This window comes from Rhinolophus sinicus, chromosome 2 (assembly GCF_057876585.1).
Source record: "Rhinolophus sinicus isolate RSI-liver-muscle chromosome 2, RSI-T2T, whole genome shotgun sequence".
NCBI classification, from domain to species: Eukaryota; Metazoa; Chordata; class Mammalia; order Chiroptera; family Rhinolophidae; genus Rhinolophus; species Rhinolophus sinicus.
In genome coordinates this window covers 39,129,396-39,150,527 of record NC_142502.1, presented here as the reverse complement: position 1 = coordinate 39,150,527, position 21,132 = coordinate 39,129,396, and the positions used below count along the sequence as shown (strand labels likewise).

The 21,132-nt window shown below is 35.1% G+C and overlaps 1 protein-coding gene and 1 pseudogene across 1 annotated transcript in view; one reads left to right on the top strand and one right to left on the bottom strand.

Annotated features, from left to right (window-relative positions):
• Nucleotides 1-21,132, bottom strand: part of CEP85L (centrosomal protein 85L) — a 108,469-nt gene that overhangs the window by 35,523 nt on the left and 51,814 nt on the right. Inside the window, exons 4-6 of the mRNA XM_088795492.1 lie at nucleotides 9,857-9,978; nucleotides 6,523-6,640; nucleotides 463-642 (exon numbers count right to left, since the gene is read on the bottom strand). Coding sequence (XP_088651618.1) covers nucleotides 463-642; nucleotides 6,523-6,640; nucleotides 9,857-9,978 — 420 coding nt within the window. The remainder of the gene's footprint in view (nucleotides 1-462; nucleotides 643-6,522; nucleotides 6,641-9,856; nucleotides 9,979-21,132) is intronic.
• LOC109452174 (protein N-terminal asparagine amidohydrolase pseudogene) lies at nucleotides 6,887-8,152 on the top strand (annotated as a pseudogene).

The window sequence follows — 21,132 nt, the reverse complement described above, 5'->3', positions numbered from 1 at the left end:
CAGGCAGAAAAATCAAATAAATGCACAGATATATTGAGTATAAATAGGTATTTGACTTTTAACTACTTATTCTGAATCGGGGGCTTCAGCCTAAATAACTTTAAGTCATTTGCTTATGAAAAAAAGACCACCCTTATTTCATTTATCAATCCTTCATGCCCAACATGACAAAGAAACAGGGCCCAAAAAGGGAAAAGAGAACAATTTACTGGTATCACATGTCAGTGTAGGCAACTAACTTTTACAAAGTTTTCCCTATTAGTTATAAAAATATAATTTCCAGTGGTATTTTTATCCCTCAAGAAAATCCCTGGGTTTTTGTAGACAGCCTTTCTCAAAGATTACTATAAAACTAATCACTCAATACAAATTTACAGCCTGGTATGACACCTGGTATAGAGTAGATGACATAAATTATATGTTAAAGGAATGTTGTTGACCTAATTTATTAAAAATACCTACCTTTTCCTCCAATTTCTTCTTCTCTTCAGTAAATTGGCTTATTCTTTGTTTGAGAAATTGATTAAGCTGTAAAACCTCTTTCTCAGCAGATGCAAGCTTTTGTTCCAGTTCCTCTTGCTGGGAATTACACACTGACTGATCTGAATACGGAGTCTGGAGTGAAGTGTTCTTATATTGTGGCTATTGGAAAAGAAAAAAAAAAGTTAAGACTTTAAAAGCTTACTTGTTTAGAACACATGGAAAGAAACGGGAAATAAGGTGTAGCACAAAGAGTAAGTACATACAGGTTTTAGCAACAAACAGGCCTTGGCATAAATTCCAACTCAGCACCAGTTTAATAAATTGTCACACAAAAACCACAATGAAACTGGCAAAGTACTAAGATAGCTGAACGTGTAAGGCAATTGTAAGGCTTTATATTTGTGTATGTGTGTGTGTGTGTGTGTGTATACACATACACATATATACACATACATATACATGTATATATATCTAGATGCCTCTATATAACTTGAACTAGGTCTTGAAGAACACAGACTTAATCCCACTTCTGGGTATTTATCTGAAGAAATCCAAAATACTACTTTGAAGGGACATGTGCATACATATGTTCACTGCAGCTTTACAATACCGTGTTTCCCTGAAAATAAGACCTAACCGGACAATAAGCTCTAATGTGTCTTTTGGAGCAAAAATTAATATAAGACCCAGGCTATTTTACTATAATAGAAGACCAGGTCTATGGTATGGGTATGGGTATGGTATGATATCATATGATATGAGACTAGGTCTCATATTAATTTTTGCTCCAAAAGATGCATTAGAGTTAATTGCCTGGCTAGGTCTTATTTTCAGGGAAACACGGTACCCAAGATATGGAGGCAACCTGGGTGTCCATTTATGAATGAATTGATAGAGAAGAGGTGGTACATATACACAAGATAATATTACTCAGCCATAAGAAAGAATGAAATCTTGCCATCTGCACCAACATGGATGGGCCTAGAGGGTATTACACTGAGTTGAGTAAGCCCAACAAAGAAAGATAGAAACAAACTCATAGAGGTAACATTTTGAGGGTTGCCACATGGAAGGGTGTTGGGGGGATGGGTTGAAAAGGGGGAGGGATTAAGAAGTACAAATTGGTAGTTACAAAATAGTCATGGGGATGTAAACTATAGCATAGGGAAGAGAGTCAATAATATTGTAATAAATATGTTATGGTGTCAAATGGTGATACTAGATTTATCATGGTGATCAACACATAAGTTACATAAATTAATCACTGTGTCGTGCACCTGGAACTAATATAATATTGTACAAGGTATGATAAAAAACTACAGTGAATATTTAAACTAAAAATATTTATTACAGTAAAAGACACGCTGCCATTAATTCCCCGCAAAATACTCCCCCTCACTTTGAATACACTTACCCCATCATTCTTGCCCTTTCTGAAGCAGATCTGGAAGTCCTCTTTCGTGAGTGTCTTTAGTTGCGCTGTCGTGGCTGCTTTAATGTCAAGTCATTTTGACTTGGGAAGATCTAGAAGTCACATGGTACCAGACCCGGTGAATAAGGTGGATAAGGACACACCATAATGTTTTTATTTGACAAAAATTGTCATATACCAGAAACGATGTATGACACGGAGCATTGTCATGATAGAGGATGATTTATGGCACAGTCTAAAACACACCTTCCCTCAACCATAGCTCACACCCAACTGACTGCATCAAACAAGTTGAAACTTGTCACATACTGTTACTAAGGCTTGATGTGCCGTTTCTCATACTGAAGATCCCTGCCTTTGCGTTGGATGGCACTCAGCGGCAGCATTCACCATATTTTGTGATCACAACAGTAAGACACTGTGTCACACGTTGCTTCTGGTACGGCAATTTCAGTCAAACAAAAACACGCGGTGTGCCTTCATCCACGTTATTCACCGGATATGGCACTGTGCGACTTCTGGCTCTTTCCCAAAGTCAAAATGATTAAGGACATCAAGGCAGCCACGACAGTGCAACTAAAGACATTCATGAAAGAGGACTTCCAGAACTGCTTCAGAAAGTGGCAAGAATGATGGGTAAGTGTGTTCGAAGTGAGGAGGAGAATTATGAGGGGGATTAATGGCAATGTGTCTTTTACTGTAATAATTTTTTTATTTAAACATTCACTGTATTGTTCGATCACACCTCATGTCAACTGTAACTGAAAAATAAAAAAAAATATTTAAAAAAAACCCACCTTAAAAAAAAGACACATGTAGATTAAAAGGGATGGGAAAGATATATCATGCTAACACCAATCAAAAGAAAGCTGGAATAGCTGTATCAATTTCAGACAAAGCAGACTTTAGAGCAAGGAAAGTTGTCAGGGATCAAGAGGAGCGTAACATAATGATAAAAGGGTCAATACTCCAAGAAGATATAACAACCCTTAATGTGTATGTGCCTAATAACAGAGCATCAAAATATGACCTTGGATATAGCAATGACTTTTGAAAGCACTGCCTAAGGCATGACCCATGAAAGAAAACAATTAAGCTTGACTTCATTTAAATTTTCTCCTCTGCCAAAGACAATTATCGAGTCACACAGTGGGGGAAAATATTTGCAAAAGACACATCTGATAAAGGACTTGCATACAAACCACTACAGAAGGGAATGCACCTGTTAAGAAAGTACAGGGACTCATAATTTTCTTAAAATGAAGCTTATGGAGGCTTATGTTTGCCAATGCAGTAGGTGAGCCTAGGTCTCTTCTGCAGTCTTCCATAGATTCTAATTTTACTCCCACTATTTTAATTCCCTTGTCTAGCAGGAGGGGACCATTTATGAACCAATGAGACTTCAAAACTATACTGACATCATTCCCCTATTTACCATTTGTATATGAGCAAACTTGCACTACAGAAATGAGTTCTGTAGCATGAAAAGCTGTAGTTGAACCTCTAGAAAAAATTAAACAAATAAAAAGTCTGAAGCCAGAATGCTTTAATTTCTACATTTAATAAGATTTTTTCAGCCTTTACCTACTTTGTCTAAGTATCACACAACCTACAAATGTGCATATACAAAATGCTGTGCATTAAAAATAACATCGCTCATAGATCCAAGGTAAAAATTCCCTTGCTAAAGAAATATTTTATTATCATATTTGTTGTTTCTTCTAACTGCTGCCATTTAATCAGCTCTCTACAGCTATCTGATGAAAAAAGTTTCTTTTATATATTAATCATATCCATTTAATACTTAGGATATTCCCTTTTATCAACTGCCTTTATCTTTTAAAATCAAATTTCTCAACAATATTTTAATTCTCCGCATAATTTAAAATCCTTCTAATATTTTTAGTAGCCCCCTTTTCCATATCCTTCCAGTTATTTCCATTTGTTCTTGTTGACTGACTCGGAGAGCCCTCTACTGGCCTGATGCTGTGTCAAAAAGTATTTTCTTTGCTTTCAGATGAACATTAAATTGTACTTGCTTTGGATAGTAACTGTATAATTCAAGTAACACCTATATTCAAAATAATAAAGTTATAAAGAGAAACTGCATTGTTCTGTTATCCTGTTATCAAAAATAAACCCTTGCACATGTGGTCAAATGATTCTGACAAGGTGCCAAGACTAGTCAATGGGGATGAGACAGATGGTTCTGGGATTATCTACATGCAAAAAATGAAGTTGGACCCTTATCTAACATCACATACAAAAATGAATTTGAAATGGATCAAAAACCTAAACATAAGATCTAAAAGTATAAAACTCTTAGAAGAAAACATATAGCAAAAGCTTCATGACACTGGAATTGGCAATAATTTCTTGAATATGACAAAAAAGGCATAAGCAAAAAAAAAAAAAGTAGACAAACTGGACTTTATAAAAATGAAGATATTTCGTACATGAAAAGACACTATCAACAGAGTAAAAAGGTAACTCACAGAATGGAAAAAAAATTGCAAATCATATATCTGATAAGGAATTAATGTCCAAAATACATAGATAACTTCTAAAACTCAACAATAGTAAAACAAACAATGGGAATCAAAAATGGGCAGTGGACTTGAACAGACATTTCTCCAAAGAAGATACAGGCATATCTCATTTTATTGTGCTTCTCATTATTATGCTTGGCAGATACTTCATTTTTTATAAATTGAAGGTTTGTGTCAATTCTAACGGCACTATTTTTCAAAGAGGCTCAGATGATGGTTAGTACTCTTTAGCAATGAAGTACTTTTTAATTGGGTAGGTGCACTGTTTTTTAGACATAATGCTATTGCACACTTAACAAATTACAGTAAAGTATAAACATAACTTGTATACATACTGGGAAACCAAAAACTCATATAACTTGCTTTATATGTGGTATTTGCTTTATTGTGGTGGTCTGAAATGGAACCTGTAATATCTCCAAGGTGTGCCTGTATATAAATGGCCAATAAGCATATGAAAAGATGTTCAATATCACTATCATTAGGGAAATGCAAATTAAAACTACAATGAGATACTACCTCATATTCATTGGGATGGCTACTATCAAAAAAACAGAAAATAACAAGTGTTGGCAATAACGTAGAAAAATGGAATACTTGTACACTGTTGGTGGGAATGTAATATGGTGTAGCCACTGTGGAAAACAGGATGGTAGTTCCTCAAAAAAATTAAAAATGTAATTACCGTATGATCTGGCAATTCCACTTCTGTATATACTCAAAAGAATTTAAAGTAGGGTCTCAAAGAGATATTTGTACACCAATGTTCAAATAAAAAATATAAACTATGTTCATAGCAACATTATTCACTAAAACTAAAATATGGAAGCAATCCAAGTATCCACTGCCATGAATGGATTAGCAAAATGTGATATACATTACAATTTAGTATTATTCAGCCTTAAAAGTAAGGAAATTCTGACACATGCTTCAACGTGGATGAATCTGGAGGGCATTATGCTAAGTAAAATAATCCAGTCACAAAAAGGCAAATACTGTATGATTCCATTTAACATGAGATACGTAAAGCAATCACAATCTTAGAGACAGAAAGTAGAATGGTAAATGTCAGGGGTTGGGGAAGAGAATGAGGGGTTACTGCTTGGTGGGTAAAGAGTTTCAGTTTTTAGAAGAGGAAAAGAGCCCTAGAGATGGATGGTAGTGCACAATAGAACTAATGTATTTAACAACACTGTACGCTTAAAAATGGTTAAGACAGTAAATTTTATGTTATATGTATTTTAACACAAAAGAAATGAAAAAAACAACATACAAAGAAAGGTAACTCTTTCACTCTATCCTTTATATAAACTTACTAGAAGGGCAAAAAACTCAAAGTTTGATAACACACTCAGCCGGCTATGAGTTGAGAGTGGGTTGTCTTATATATACACTGCTGGTAGGAGCTAAAAATTAGAACAAGCTCTCCTAGATAGCAATTTGACAATATCATTAAAATTACCAACTCATACAATGCCTAGAAATTTCACTTACAAAAATACTTGCAATGAGCAAAAGAATGCTTAAAAAAAGATTAATCTTCACAACATTATTTATAGAGACTCAAACCAGAAAACTACCAAATTTTGATGAGTAAGAACAGGCTGAATAAATTATGCTATCTCCATAAAATGAGAAATCAAGCAGTTGTAAAAGCAAAAGAAAGGGAAATTGTCTATGTAATGATATGAAAATAATCAATGTATTTTATGTAATTTTATGTAATATAAAGGGGAAAAGAAACAAGGTACCAGATAATGTATACGTTTTGATGCTTTCTGTGAAAGTAGGGGGATAAAATACATTTTTATCTACTGGTGATATGTATCAATTCTGGAAGAATATTCTAGAAATTGCTAACAGTAGTTCCTGTAAGTATATTTGAGGGGGTGTGAACTGGACAGATGAAAGACAGTACATGGATATCTTTTACTACACATATAAACATGAACCATGCGAAAATTATTAATTCAAAAAACACCCCAATCTTACAAGCTAAGTATAAAATTAACACATGCTTTACTAACAAAACAACTGCAAAATCTTCTATAATCTTACCTGCAAACTAGCCATATAAGAATCTTCACAATTTACATAGTGTCCTAACATGGCATGTTGTGCCCGTAATTCATTATCTCTTATCCGCTCGTGTAAATGGGTAATTTGTTGCTTCTGCCTGCAAATCATAAATTGAGGTTACATTATAAAAAATATACTTTTCTAAGAGATAGTTAAAAGCAAAAGTTTCAGTATTCTAATAATTTGACATAAGAGTTAAAAGTATTATTGATCTTAAAATTCATAATAAGAAACTGAACTTGAATGACTTTGAATTTTTTTTAATTAAATTTACTGGGGTAACACTGGTTTTCCTTGGTCTCCTACAATATGCAAAATTGAAGACTATATATTTTAATAGATTATGTCAATAACTGTCTACTGCCAAAGACTGAATGTGTCTCCCCAAATTTCATACAGTAAATCCTAATGCCCAATGTGATGGTTTCAGGAGGCAAGAACCTTTGGGAGATGATTAGGTCATGAGGGCAGAACCCTCACATTTGCAATTAGTGTCCTTATAAAAGATGCCCCAGGCGGCGGCGAGCAGCCCGCAGTGGCCACCGGCCTCCGTGATGCTGCTGCTGTGGTCCATGGGCAGCGAGGGTGGCTGCCGCAGTCCGCTGGGGAGCTCACCCGCTTCTGGAGGAAAGAGCCTGACTTCTCAGGGGTCAGTCTGTGGAACAAGTGGACTTCTGTATGTTCAGCAAAGACAGACTGCAGTGACCTCCCCGTAGGATGGCTCCATCTCCATTCCACGTTCTGCTGATTCTACACGCGTCACACTGTGGTGCTGAGGCACACAGGTAATGGGGTGACCTGCTTGACACATTGTGATGGAACCAACACTGAAGCTGAGGTCCCCTTGATCACGAACTCCATAAAATCCTTTCCGACCACGCTCAATGTGGAAGGCTGGCAGTACACCTCAAGGGCAGCTTCAATGACGACAGGCAGTTGCCACAAAAACTTACTCATCAACTTCTTAGTGAATTTGACAGACAAGATGACATTCACTTAGTGACATTATATGTGACAGAACTAAATGACCAGGAAGAAAATGAAAACCACTTTCCAATAATTTACAGCATTGCTGTCAACAATAAAACTTAAGCCAGAGATTTACAGAGCCTCCTTCTAAGATCGAGGTCCAGAGGAGGCTCTGTGTGCTGCATGGGCTTTAACAGGAGGACCGATGATTAGTATTTACAATGCAAAGACAGAACAGCTCCGTACAGAACCGTATTCCTGGATGCCGTCTCCACATGGGGATTACTGGTCACGGCAAGATGATAAGGAAATACTAGAGAGCCTTTCCACTTCACTTCTGGGGGAGTGCCCTGCCCCAGCCCCCACTTTGTTGAACATATTAGATCTACCTTGATGTTTTTCTGAAAATACCCATCTCCAACAAACACGCTGTTTCCTGGAAATAAAGCTCTACTCTACAAAAAAAAAAAAAAAAAAAGTAGATGGCTTATGGGAAAAGATCTCTTCTCCAGGAAGCTGAAAATAGGAATTACCAAAGAAAGCAACTTTTTGGCACAACAGAGACCATTGGTGAGGGTTAGACAGAATATGAATAAGACTCTACATTCGTTGGATCTTAGGTGTTCTTCCTTACTCAGTGTCTTTCAAATGACTTTCAAAATGAAATCTTATTTTGTAAAAGAAAAAAAAGATGCCCCAGAGAGCTCGCTTGCCCCTTACCATGTAAGGTAAACGGCCCTCTATGGACCAAGAGGTTGGCTCTCACAGGACACTGAATCTGCCAGTGCCTTATCTTGGACTTCCCAGCCTCTACAACTGGAAGAAATAAAATTCTGTTGTTTATAAGCCACCCAATCTGTAGTATTTTGTTATAGCAGCGCAAATGGACTAAGGCACCTATTGTACGTAATAAAATGGTAATTATAATGGTGTTCAAAAAAATAATAAAAGTCAATTGATTCTGACTGCTTCAGGGAAAGTACATACATATTAACAAAAGTCTGAATTTTGGTCTGTTTAAAAAAAGTATAGCATAGGGAATATAGTCAATATTATAATAACTATGTATGGTGCCAGATGGGTACTCGACTTATGAGGATAATCACTTTATAAGGTATACGAACATATATAATCACTAAATTGTACACCTGAAACTAATATACCACTGTATGTCAACTATAATGGAAAAAAATTTTTAAAAAAAATAAAGTAAAAATGTATTAATTTCAAGAACATACAATGAATTAAATTATAAGTGTTCAAAATAAAATCCAGCTGGGTCTGTAATTATTCATATATAAAATTCACTTGGATTAGAAATCTCAAATATTTTTAAATAGCTTTTTCATAAAGTCAATTAAAACTCTCTTCTATGAGCCTCATTCCTCTAAGAAGTATCAAGCATTAAGCATATACTATGTACCAGCCTCTGTTCAAGACGTAGAGAACATAGTACCGAATAAGAAAGTCCAGATGTCCATGCTCTAGTTTATGTTCCAGTACGTCTTGCTTAATACAGATACATTTGTAAGCAAAATCTTTTGAAATTTCAACTATTAAGTACACTTAAAGGTTTGAATTTGGATTAATTTTAAAGCTAAAATGTTTACTACTTTATCCGATATTAGCACATGAAAATAAGTGGTAACCATAGGTTAAGAAAAAAATACCTCCTCAAACTATTTCTCAATTACTATGACACATAACATGTTTAATTAAGTACATATAAATAATGTGGACCCACAATACATTATAGATAATATAATTAAGTAATATTAAGGTTTATTGCTCAAAATAATCAGGAGACTGTTAAGTACAACAGAATTTTTTTTCAGGACTTTGGTATTCAAACATGCAAAATTTTTAGAATGTCCCCCCAAATTTCCAAAATTCTTATCTCTAATTCGTTTAATTTTAAAGATTCATGATTTTCATAGTTTCTGTGCCTCCATATCTAACATACATTAGTTAAAGGAAATTAAAGTAGCCTTGCAATTTGATAGTCCCCAAGTGTAAAATACAAAGACACTATCTGGAAGCTTTGACAGTTAATTAGCATTGCAGCTAACTTGATACATGTTCAAAGAAGAAGAGGAGTTTTCAAATAATGACTCTCATATAAATGGAAGGATGGTAGAAGACAGACAGACAGATCAACCAACCAACCCTCATTTCTGATAGTGGTTCTTAAAGAGACTGGGATCAGGGAAGCACAGACATGAGACATTAATGTATTTGTAAGGTTCTATTTTTTTAAACTCTACGTCATGGATACAAAGGTATTTTTTTTCATCTACATTTCTGCATGCCTGAAATATACTTAGTAATTAAAAAACAGACTCACCGGTCAATTACAATTTCTTTCTGCCTTAGGAGTCCTTCTTTTATTTTCAGCATTGATTCCCACTTCGTGAAATCCTGATAGCCAGAAGGTGAATAACTTGGACGAGATGATCCAGTCAAAATCTGCACAAATATGTTTATACTGTTAGTATACTCAAAGTGTCTAAAGGAACTATTTATAGATCATCTAATATTTTCCCAATGATTTTCATTAACAAAACAGAGAATTCTTCTTTTGATTTTTTAAAAAGATTACTTGAAATCACATTTGTGAATACAACATAACTTGAAAATTTTCAAGGAAGTTTCAAAGTAAATGTACAAGTCTAACAAAGAATCAGTGACAGCAGAACACTTAATCTGGCTCATTATAATACTATATATAAGATCTTGTTCTCATTATCTTGTGGAAGCTTCCTGGAAATAAGAGGTTAATCATTTCCTAAGGAAAGAGTACAACAAAATAATGTACCATGGCTACACTACACAAATATTACTGGGTTTCCACAAGGAAATACAGTATCTGCAGCATTCAGACTTCAAACTGTCATTCACCACATCATTGATTAATTAAAGTTTCAAAAGTTAAAATATTTTCACAAAGTAGTAAATGTACCCATAGAAAATACGATTAAGCAGATAATCTAGATGATTACTAGTCTCCAGGGTAAATAGTATCATATTTAGAAAAACAATCTGCTCAGAATTTTTTTTAATTAAAATTTATTGGGGTGACAATGGTTAGTAAAATTACATAGGTTTCAAGTGTACAATTCTGTAACACATCATCTATATATCACATTGTGTGTTCACCACCAGGAGTCAGCTATCCTTCCATCACCATATATTTGACCCCATTTACCTTCATCTACCACCCCCGTCTCCCCTCTTACCCTCTGATAATCTGCTTAGAATTTAAGAAATATTTCAGATATTTAAAAGCAATCAACAATAAAAACCAATTTGACAGATATCCTCAAATTTCTATCACTGAAACAAAAACAAAATTTAATACTTGTGTTATGGGTTGGACTGTGTCCCCTCAAAAAGATATGTTAAAGTCCTAACTCCCAATACCTCACTGTAAACTTATTTGGAAATAAGTAGATATAGCCAAGATGAAGTAATTAGGGTGGGCCCTAATCCAATGTGACTGGTGTCCCAGGAAATGGGGAAACCTGAAAATAGACATACACAGAGGGAAGATGATGAAAAGAGACAGAAAGAACATCATGTGAAAATGAAAGCAGAGATTACAGTGATGCATCCGCAAGCCAAGGAACACAAAAGATTGCCAGAAAACCACTAGACAGTCAGCCTGAAACAGAATCTTCTTCACAGCCCTCAGAAAGAACCAACTTCTGCTGACACCTTGATTTAGGACTTCCAGCCTCCAGACCTGTGAGACAATACATTTCTGCTGTTTAAGCTACCCAGTTTGTGTTGTGATGGCAGCTCTAGGAAACTAATGACATTGGTAAATCAAGTAAGAACATAAATTCCTTGACAATCTAAATGATGATCTAAACATCACAAAGCAACTTTAGGAGAATTAAATGTGCAGTGGTATTTTTTTCCTTTGTTTTCCAAAGATGCTACTGACAAGACCAAATTCTAAATAAACCACTAGTTGTGTAACATCAACAAGTCCTAGATTAACCCTTTAAATTAAGATGACTATCAAGTAATACTAGGATGGGATGTTTCAGGGAGGCGAAAGATAGGACAAGATGAACAGACTAAGAAGAAAAGAAACTAGGTGATAACAGGGTACACAACTGTCAGAAGGGCAGATATTTGCAGTATAGGTGATACATAGTGTAACAGGGGCAGGCTAATCAGATGTCCTGTCTCGGAATTTCATTCTTTCCCTTGCCCAACACATAACCCAGGCTGATATTCAGCCAGTATGTACCAATAAGGATACGTTACTTGTTACAATACTGACGTACTCTCACTGTGACTGATAACTAGCTGCCGCCCTCCCCCCCCCCCCCCCCCCCCCCGAATATCCTCTCCACTACCCAGGCCACCACTCAGAATTCTCCCCATCATCCAACAAATTACTTCCTGGCATAAAAGGGGGCCCTTTTAGGGTCGTGTTCCATCCATAAATGGTATTCTTTCTGGTTGGTTAGTTCCTACATTAGTCAGCAACCCCCATATTCTCCCATCTCATCTCAGTACTACCTACCAGCTTACATTTAGTTTACAGAGCTGGAATTCAACCCTGGCAGCCCAACAAAAAAGCACATGTTCTTAGGTACCACATCGCTACACTGTTAGTGCTATGGCCTTCTTAACTAAGAAGGTATTCCAAATTTCCTGTCATCACAAAGGCTGGGGAAAAAATTGAAACTAAATGCTGTCAGAAGCTAAAAGAACATTAAGCACCACAAATAATATTGTCGCTATTAAGAGAAAGTATCTACTTATCAAATTCCATGTTAGTTAATGACTCAATTTATAGGTAAATAATTTCATGAAATTTATTTTATCAAACTGTAACTCAAACAGGAATTAAAACTAGTAAAAGCTAAGCAAAACAAAACACCATATCAATAATTCCAAAATCCAACATCAGATTTGGAAATTATCAGAATGATTTGGTAAAAAATTTGCACTATTAATTTGTAGTACTAAGTATTCCATTTATTTGGAGACTAAAGGTCAATAACATGTTTTATTTATATATATTTTATTTATCCACTGAGTTGTATAGTAATTAATATCCTGATACCAGATGACAAATATTTTAAATATTGGTTTTTGTATATTGTTATCATGCCTAACAAAGACTTCTAAGGTAGCTAGCTTAAGGATCTGTGGTCTTCTCTTCCAAAGATCAAAAACAGCTCACACCAGGCATGACCTACACCATAATATCTGAAGCTATGTTTTGCCGTATACATCTTGCACCTATTTCAGTAAGAAAGACAAGTGCCTACACAAAAGATGATGATCTTCTCAAGAAGATATTAACTATGCTACTCTCACAAGTCATCTGCTAAAAAATTTTCCATGGTTGACAACTTCCCAAGGAAAAGTCTTTTTCTTGTTGTGTAACACATCTTGGCATCAAGAGAGGGCAAAAACTGAAAGAAAAAATAGATCTACAAGAGGAAAGCAAATGACAGTACTACCGTGTTCCCCCGAAAATAAGACCTAACCAGAAAATAAGCCCTAGCATGATTTTTCAGGATGGCACACAAGCCCCTGAACATAAGCCCTAATGCGTCTTTCGGAGCAAAAATGAATATAAGACCCAGTCTTATTTTCAGGGAAACACGGTACTTGGTTACAACACTTGCTCCATTGACAGGATGGACTGACTGCTAAAGGACTTGCCAAATACTTCCATGAATACACGTAAAACAAATATGAGAATTTATTCTTCTGATTTGAGTTCCCTTTAAACCCTTTAGAAAACAAACTAAAAATTAACCTATGAAATTGAGCAAATAGGAATAAAGAAAAAGGAACCCTTTCTTTGTAATGAAGATGCAATATACAAAGAATTACCAAATCAGCAGCAAGATAGTCTTCCTCACTAAACTTCACCCTGAGTCCTAAAAGTAGTTGAAAAGGACAACGAAACCTAACAAAAACCAAAAGCTGCAGGTAGACCTGAAAGTAATTTTAAACACCTGTTTATATCTGCCTATCACTAAAAATAACCTTTATGGAGACATTTTACCTTCTAAGGCTTTTATAATGAATCCATAGTCTATGTATATTAAATGAAGTTATAGAAAGCAATTTGAAGTACCTAGCAAGATTTGTTCTAAAAAATCATATTGTGAAGTCTCAAATAGCAAGACAGCAACGTACCTTTATGATTTGGCATACAATATAAATAATGCTACACTACTAAAAACATATAGAAAAGGAACAATTGATGAAAATTTATTTTTATTATAATGTACACCGGTTCAGAATCCAGTCTTGACAAGGCTAACCAAGAATCTGATAGAACCAGCACAGGATTCTGTTGTCTACACATGGGAAAAATCAGTTATCTACCCTGGTACTTTTTATCTTTTGTAAGTTCTAACACAAGGGCTGAAGAGTGAAAAGGGAATTAGATTATGTTCAAATTGGTTCTTCCTTACATTTCCACATTACAGTCTCACAGAGGTTAGTCCAAAAACTACCAATTTAATGTTTCAGCAATTTAATGTTCCTCCCCTTTATTTATAAAACAGAAACTGTCTTCTCTTAATGACACACCTGGTAAGCCGAATAGAACTTACAGAATCTTATGCGTATCAATTACTTAGCAGGTTCCAATCATTGTACCCAAAAGCCTTTTCCCAGCGACAATCCCCAAAAGCCTTTTCCCTGTGACAGTGACACAATAGGAATCATAAGCACATGTAAGTGCACACTTTACACTCTAGATAGCACTATCGTAAATTTGGAACATTAACAAGTGGAGAAAGGAGGGCTGCCAAGCAACTGCCTTAAAACCGTCACACTAAGTTATTGAAAATCAAGCCTAATATAAAAGTTAATGTTTTCTTCTGTTTTATTGTGGATCAGGAGTTATTATGATTTGCCCACTACACCCTTGCACAATACTGGCTAATATGAACAAAATAGAAGCGGGAGTGGCAGTATCATTCTTGGATATCATAAAATTCATCCACCCACCCCCCAAAAAAAGCATTAAATGAAAATCAGAAAAGTTTATATTGGTAAAAGGTAAAATTCACCAAGAAGATAAAATAATCATAAATGTTTATACATTTAATAATGTATTTCATATGAAGAAAAACTATTAAAAACAAATGGAGAAACCAATGAATCCATAATCATAGTGAAGACTTGAACCTGAGTACGTCTTTCTGAAGTAGAAAAAAATCAGGTGGAAGAGGGGTTGGCAAATCCAGTTCACCATCTATGTTTATATGGCCTGCAAACCAAACATGAATTTTACATTTTTAAATGACTAATAATCAAAAGAAAAAATATTTTATGATACGTGGAAACTACATACAATTTTAAAATCACAGTCCATAAACAAGGTTTTATTGGAACATAGCCATGTTCATTCTTTTACATATTATCTATGGCTGCTTTCCCAACAACAAAGTTGAGTAGTTTGTATCTCCCTCTCCCTCTCCCTCTTCCTCCCTCCCTCTCTCTCTCTCTCTCTCTCTCGCTCTCTCGCTCTCTCGCTCTCTCGCTCTCTCGCTCTCTCGCTCTCGCTCTCGCTGTGTGTGTGTGTGTGTGTGTCGTGTGTATGACTTGTAAAAAAGCAAATGCAGAGAGAGGCTTTTCTGAACTCCACTCATCTGCCTAAAGACAGATCGTTCAAAAGGAACTCCTCAACTGTCATAAATGCCCTCCCTGCAAGTTTCATCAATCAGGGAGAATTGACTCTTATCACACGAGAGGAGACTAGAAGCAGACACCACACCAGACAAACTTTCTCACAGACTATCATATCTCCCATCTGTTCTTCCCATTCACCTTTCCTAAAAATCATCTACTCTTCCCTTAGAGGCCCACCCCTTTCCTTATTAAAATGGTTTTTAATCCTGAATTCTAAAGACATCTCTTTGAGTTCCTCATTTCTCCCTGGGCATTTTGCATGTGTCGTACATGAGGCATACATGTTAATAAATTTGTTCGTTTTTTCCCTTGTTAATCTGTCTTTTATGACAGTGGTCTCAGCTAAGAACTCAGAAGGGTAGAGGGAACATTATTTTTCCTTCCTTACAACAACCTACAAGCTGGTTCTTAAGACTTGTCAATACTCTAGGAGGACAAAGAAGGCTTCTATTAAGACAGAGGACAATCCCTGCTTCCAAATATATAAAAGAGTAAAGTATTTTATATTCAATTTTTTTTATATACACATTTTTATCCCAAGTAGTTAGAAAACAAGGATTTCTATTAAATAAAATCATAACTGGTCATGAGAGGCATATAATTTTGTAGCAGTTACGTACTGGTAGCAAAATATACATTTTGACAATACTCCAAAAAACATAGACACTGTTTTGATAGAAGCTGAGTAAGACACTGAAGAGATCTTTGAATATCTGTAGAAAAAAAGTTTCAAAATTCACATATCAATAAAATAGAAAATTGCTGTTGTTAATGCTGTTCTACTCAGAATCTCAAGTAGTCAGTCATGATTCTACTTGACTGTAGCCAATATAAGTAATCAAGGAGAAAATAATAGCCTAAACTTAGGAATACATAATTTATATTTATAGCTTGTCAATAACAAAACATTAACTAGACATGAATATGAAACCTAAAAGATAATTATAATGGCACGTAACTGTGTGATCTAATTTGAGGTATAGAATAGAAAGGATATCATAAAAGTAACAAACATTTTAAAATCTGTATAGGTGAAACAAGGATACTTTTTACAAGTAAACATTTTCCATATATATTTGTAGTTATCAATCTCAGGGAGGGAAAGAAATTCCTCATTTAAATGTTTTACCTAAAAATGCATATAATACAGTCTTGCAATGGTGGTTAAAAGAAGAAAACGGTAGTTTACTAGGCAAAGAAGTATCATAACTCTTCCGTATCGAGACCAAACCATCCAGATTTATAGACCCGTAACACATAAACAGGCACTTCTTATTGTAAACAGCAAATTCCACTCTCATAATTGAATAGGGGCAGTGGGCATCTACAACAACCCCCAACACATGTTACTTAGATGAGACCCAGATGATATGAAAAGTTGCCAAAATATGTCACTTAATGGTCAAACATGCTTCTAAAATAAGCTTACTATTTGCAGCCCAAAATAGCTCAAAATTCTTTGGCCTCATCCTGGACAAATACTGTTAAATTTAGATAATCTAGTGCTACCACACTTAACTGAATACAACCTCTGCAATTCTTCAAGTTTGTTATCTCTCCTTCATTTGCCTTTGTTCCTTAGCTCATTCATCACTCACAACATGTCAAATAACACAGCAAGTCTTCCTCTGTTTCCTGGAATAGTCTATCTGAAGAGTTACTCTACAAGTGCTTTTTGGTAAAAGATCATGATGCCTCACCAAAAATAAATTCACAAAGCTCAATAATAAAAATGAAAATAAACTACAAATTACATAGAATTTAAAGAACTTTTATTCAACAAGAGAAGGAAAAACATGGATTATATGATTCCTAAAAGAACTGTACATTTAATTTAAAAACTGTATTTTAAACTAAGTAATTATTTTGTTTTATTAACAAAAACAAAAAATTACATTAAAAACACCATTCATAATTTCTCTCATACATCTTGATCTTAAAATTTAAATTATAGAAGGAATTGAGTTTTTAATGCTATCACTGTCTTTAATTTGTCTTTATTACTAACTCTACACTGCTGTCCTTGCCATCTTAGTATGGTTTACTGAAATAACAATGCAAATATATTGAGTTACTTCAAGGGTAAAAGATTCCAGAAAAAAAATTTTTTTAAACTGATGAGAGAAATACATACCTATATTTTATATCTTAAAAGCACATGTGCATGAAAATAAGGAGAACCCTAAAAATATTACTGATTTTCACCATGTAAACAACTAATTACTATTAATTTAACTTTTCTTTTTGAAGGAAGGAGTATCTTTCCCCTCAAAACTCAATCTGGTTTACATTTAATCTGTTAGCACTACCATGTTTTGTTGTTTTTAAATGCCAACAAAGGGATAATTCATGGGGAAACATGATCTCATCATAGTCATAGCGCAAAAGTGAAGGGAGGAAATGGTATATCCTAGATTGAGGAGCAAGTCAATTGGAAGACTCAACGGAAGAAAGAAAGAGAGAGAGAGAGAGAGAGAGAGAGAGAGAGAAAGAGAGAGATTATGTCTTCCCATTTAAAATTAATCAGAATTTTACTTATACCACAAGCAGAATGTAAACTTATCCACCACGAACAGTCTACAAACTTAATCTCAGTAAAAATCATGCTTTCTAGCCCGTAAGGTCTAGTTTCATTTCTTTCAGACCCAGTAAATCTCTGAGTAATCTACGTAACTTTTAATTTTAATATGCATTTTAGAGATAAATTTGAAAGACAGTCATTGGTGCGCATACTGTGATCTATTTTGGAGATGTGAAGTCTCCAGCACTTTTTGATTCTCTAACATTCGTTACACAGGTTTATAATTATACAAACATTGAATTTTTAGTATTTTATTTTTTCAAGTTTGATTTTTATACTTGATTTTAGCCAAAAGGCCGAGAAGCGATCAAGTTTGATTTTTAAAAGTCAATATATTAAGGATGGAGCCAACAATCAACTCTTCACCTATCCACAGTCCCAACTAAGCAATAAACCTATAAAAATGAATACATTCACAGGAAAACCTAACAAACAACTTTGCCAAAAGTACCCTCGTGAGCCCAGTGTTATTTAGGGCTGGTCCTGGAACCCACTCCCCATCCACCTCTGACCAACTCAGGGAGCAAATGAAAACAGCAGATGATGATGATATGTTCACATCCTTTTGCTATGCTTTCTAAGCTTTTAAGTTAGAGATGTGTTAAGGAGAAAGTACAGATTCACTGAAATATATCAAAATGATGTACAACTCTCAGTTCATTAAATTGCTGATAAAAGGTTACAACGTCCACACATTACAAAATTAGGCTTATTAATCTTTTCCACTAAGACACTTTACATCTCTTGATTTATAAGGTAAATATGAATTCTACATATCAGAATCCACTTTACATATCAAATTCTACAAATTCTACGTATCAAATTCCAATCTTCTCAAGAATGTACCTATGCTGAAAAGTCAAGGGTCAGTTGCACTTTTGTTCTGTAAACTTAAAAGAGGGCTAAACGTGTAACTGAAGGACAAAGCTATTGTGTTTTATTAGGGCTCACCTGACACAATTCAGAATTTATCTTAATTGTTGATATTGTCAGTCTTTATATAAAAGCTCAGACCTAAATTAAGGTAGAGTTATCTGCCCTATCCTTTCTGCAGGAACACAGTTCAAGAGGCCACCGGCTCTAAACCACAAGCGTGACTCCTTTAGTTGCTAGGGTGACCCAGTCACATCACTCTGAATGTTTACCAGGTTCAGTCTAATACTGCCAAAGAAAAACTCTATTCTTAGATTATCTTCTCAAAGAACTTTATTGATAAAGGAAATGCTGTCAACTAACTAACAAACCTTGGAAAACTGTTAAATTGGAATTCAAATACAAATCAAATTATTAAGTTGGTGCAAAAGTAATTGCAGTTTTTGCAATTTTTAACCTTTTAAGTCGCAATTACTTTTGTACCAACCTAATAATTTAAGAGCTTGATCATCCATGAGTAAATAACAAGTTTACAGAGCCAAGAGACTAAAAAAGACAAAAGGAGATAGGTTTATTTACACAAATGTTCATCACAGTATTATTTTTTATGGTTTATAATGGCAAAAATTATAAATTACCTAATATCCATTAACATTAATTTAATAAATTAGGGCACATTTATATGCTGAAAATAAAGTCATTAAAATTTATAATATATTTTAATATATAAGCACATTAAAAATGACCAAAATATTAATTAGCAAAATTATTCTTCAATGAACATGTATTCCTTTCTTGTTTTGTTTTTTTTAAAGAGTTTTTAAAAATGTAAGATGCATAAAGACAAGGATAATACTTTTTTATATTGTATCCCTTATCTAGTAAGGTGTCTGGCAACCAGTAAACCAGTAAGTTTTTTTGAACAATCAAGGTATTCCCCAGGAACAAGACACTAAAATTGTTTTTGGTTAAAAGAAATAATGCATATAGTGGTACAGTTGTCATATCCATTATGGTGGGAACAGATGACAATGTCAGATCAGGAAAGACCTTTGTAGGTAATGCTGTAAAGTTTGGGTTTTTAACCTTGAAGGAGATGTAGGTATAAAGAAAAGTCCTCAGCATTTGAGTAACAAATCTGCATTTACGAAAGCAACTTGGATATCAGGGTGAAGACTGAATAGGAGAGGGTCAGGACAGAAGGTAGAAAGACTAGTTAATAGGCTCTGTACAGTTCAGAGGAGAGCTGCTGAGGCTAGGGGAACACAGACTTGTATTTGCTAATCTGTACTTGATTTCTTAGTGAATGGGGAGTCTGGCCTAAGACAGAAACAAGGATGAGTCTCAAATTTCCATTTTGGATGACAAAATAAATGATGGTGCCACTGTAATGACTGGGAATGCAAGAGGCTGGCGTGCTGCCATGCCGAGCACAGAGGAAGGGAATTTAATGTGGGGGAGGACGAAAACTCATTGAACAGAATTAAAATCTTTCTAACAGTGGAATAACATCATGATCTGCAGTTCCGAAGCAAGTATCTGGAGACCTGAGGGCTGTTTTTTGTTGTTGCTAAGTTTTGGTGGTGGTAGTGGTGTTGCTGGGGACGTGCGCGCGTGTGCGTGTGCATGTGTGTGTTATTCCATCTTTTATGGCTTCAGTTCTGTCAGCTTCCTTTGTATAAAATACGCAGTTGTCTTAGAAATCATATTGCTTTTTACTATATGTGCTAATTTGACTCCTGATCCTGAATTTCCTTGTCTTCCTGTTACCTTGCACTGGTGGTTAATTTCCGAATGTTAAAGGTTTCATTTGCGTACTAGCTGTGCAGTGATAGACAAGTTCCTTGAAGCCACAGAGCATGCTCAGGCATTTCTTTCTATCACGCAGTGTGCTCTGTAAAGTTTCCCAACATTGTACAAATCTGTATCAGCCCTTCCTTTAAACTATCTGGCCTCTCCTGATGCCTAACTCTTCCCCGTCGCTAACTGAGATTTTTAATAAAGACAGTCTGTCCAGAGATCAGACATTTGTGAGAAAATAAAATACTTGGGCCTTCAAATATCTGGCAAGTCAATTCTAAAAGTGAATCTCCCTCCCCAATGACCGTAAGTGTCATAGGTTACTTCAGTATCGTGCCCTCAGCCCACACCTGAGGAGTACCCCCTACTCTCCCTTCTCTATGACCTTAGGCACTTCCCATCCCCTCAGGCTCAGACTGCATTCTCATTCTCATTTTTGCTCTTAGATGTTTTTCCAACTAATCCTTCCTTAGGTAGCTTTAAAAGTGATTCACAAACTTTTAATAATATGGTATCCTTAAGGGTTAGGTAAAATCTTCCTCCTGGGTGTCTAGAAGGTCTAATTAAAAAACCTCCTATCTTTGAAGCATTGTGTGCATCACAAAAATTTATTCAAAGCCTGCATTTTACTGTAATATATTTGTCTAAGTATTAAAATGTTTTAATTTCACTATCACTTCAATTAG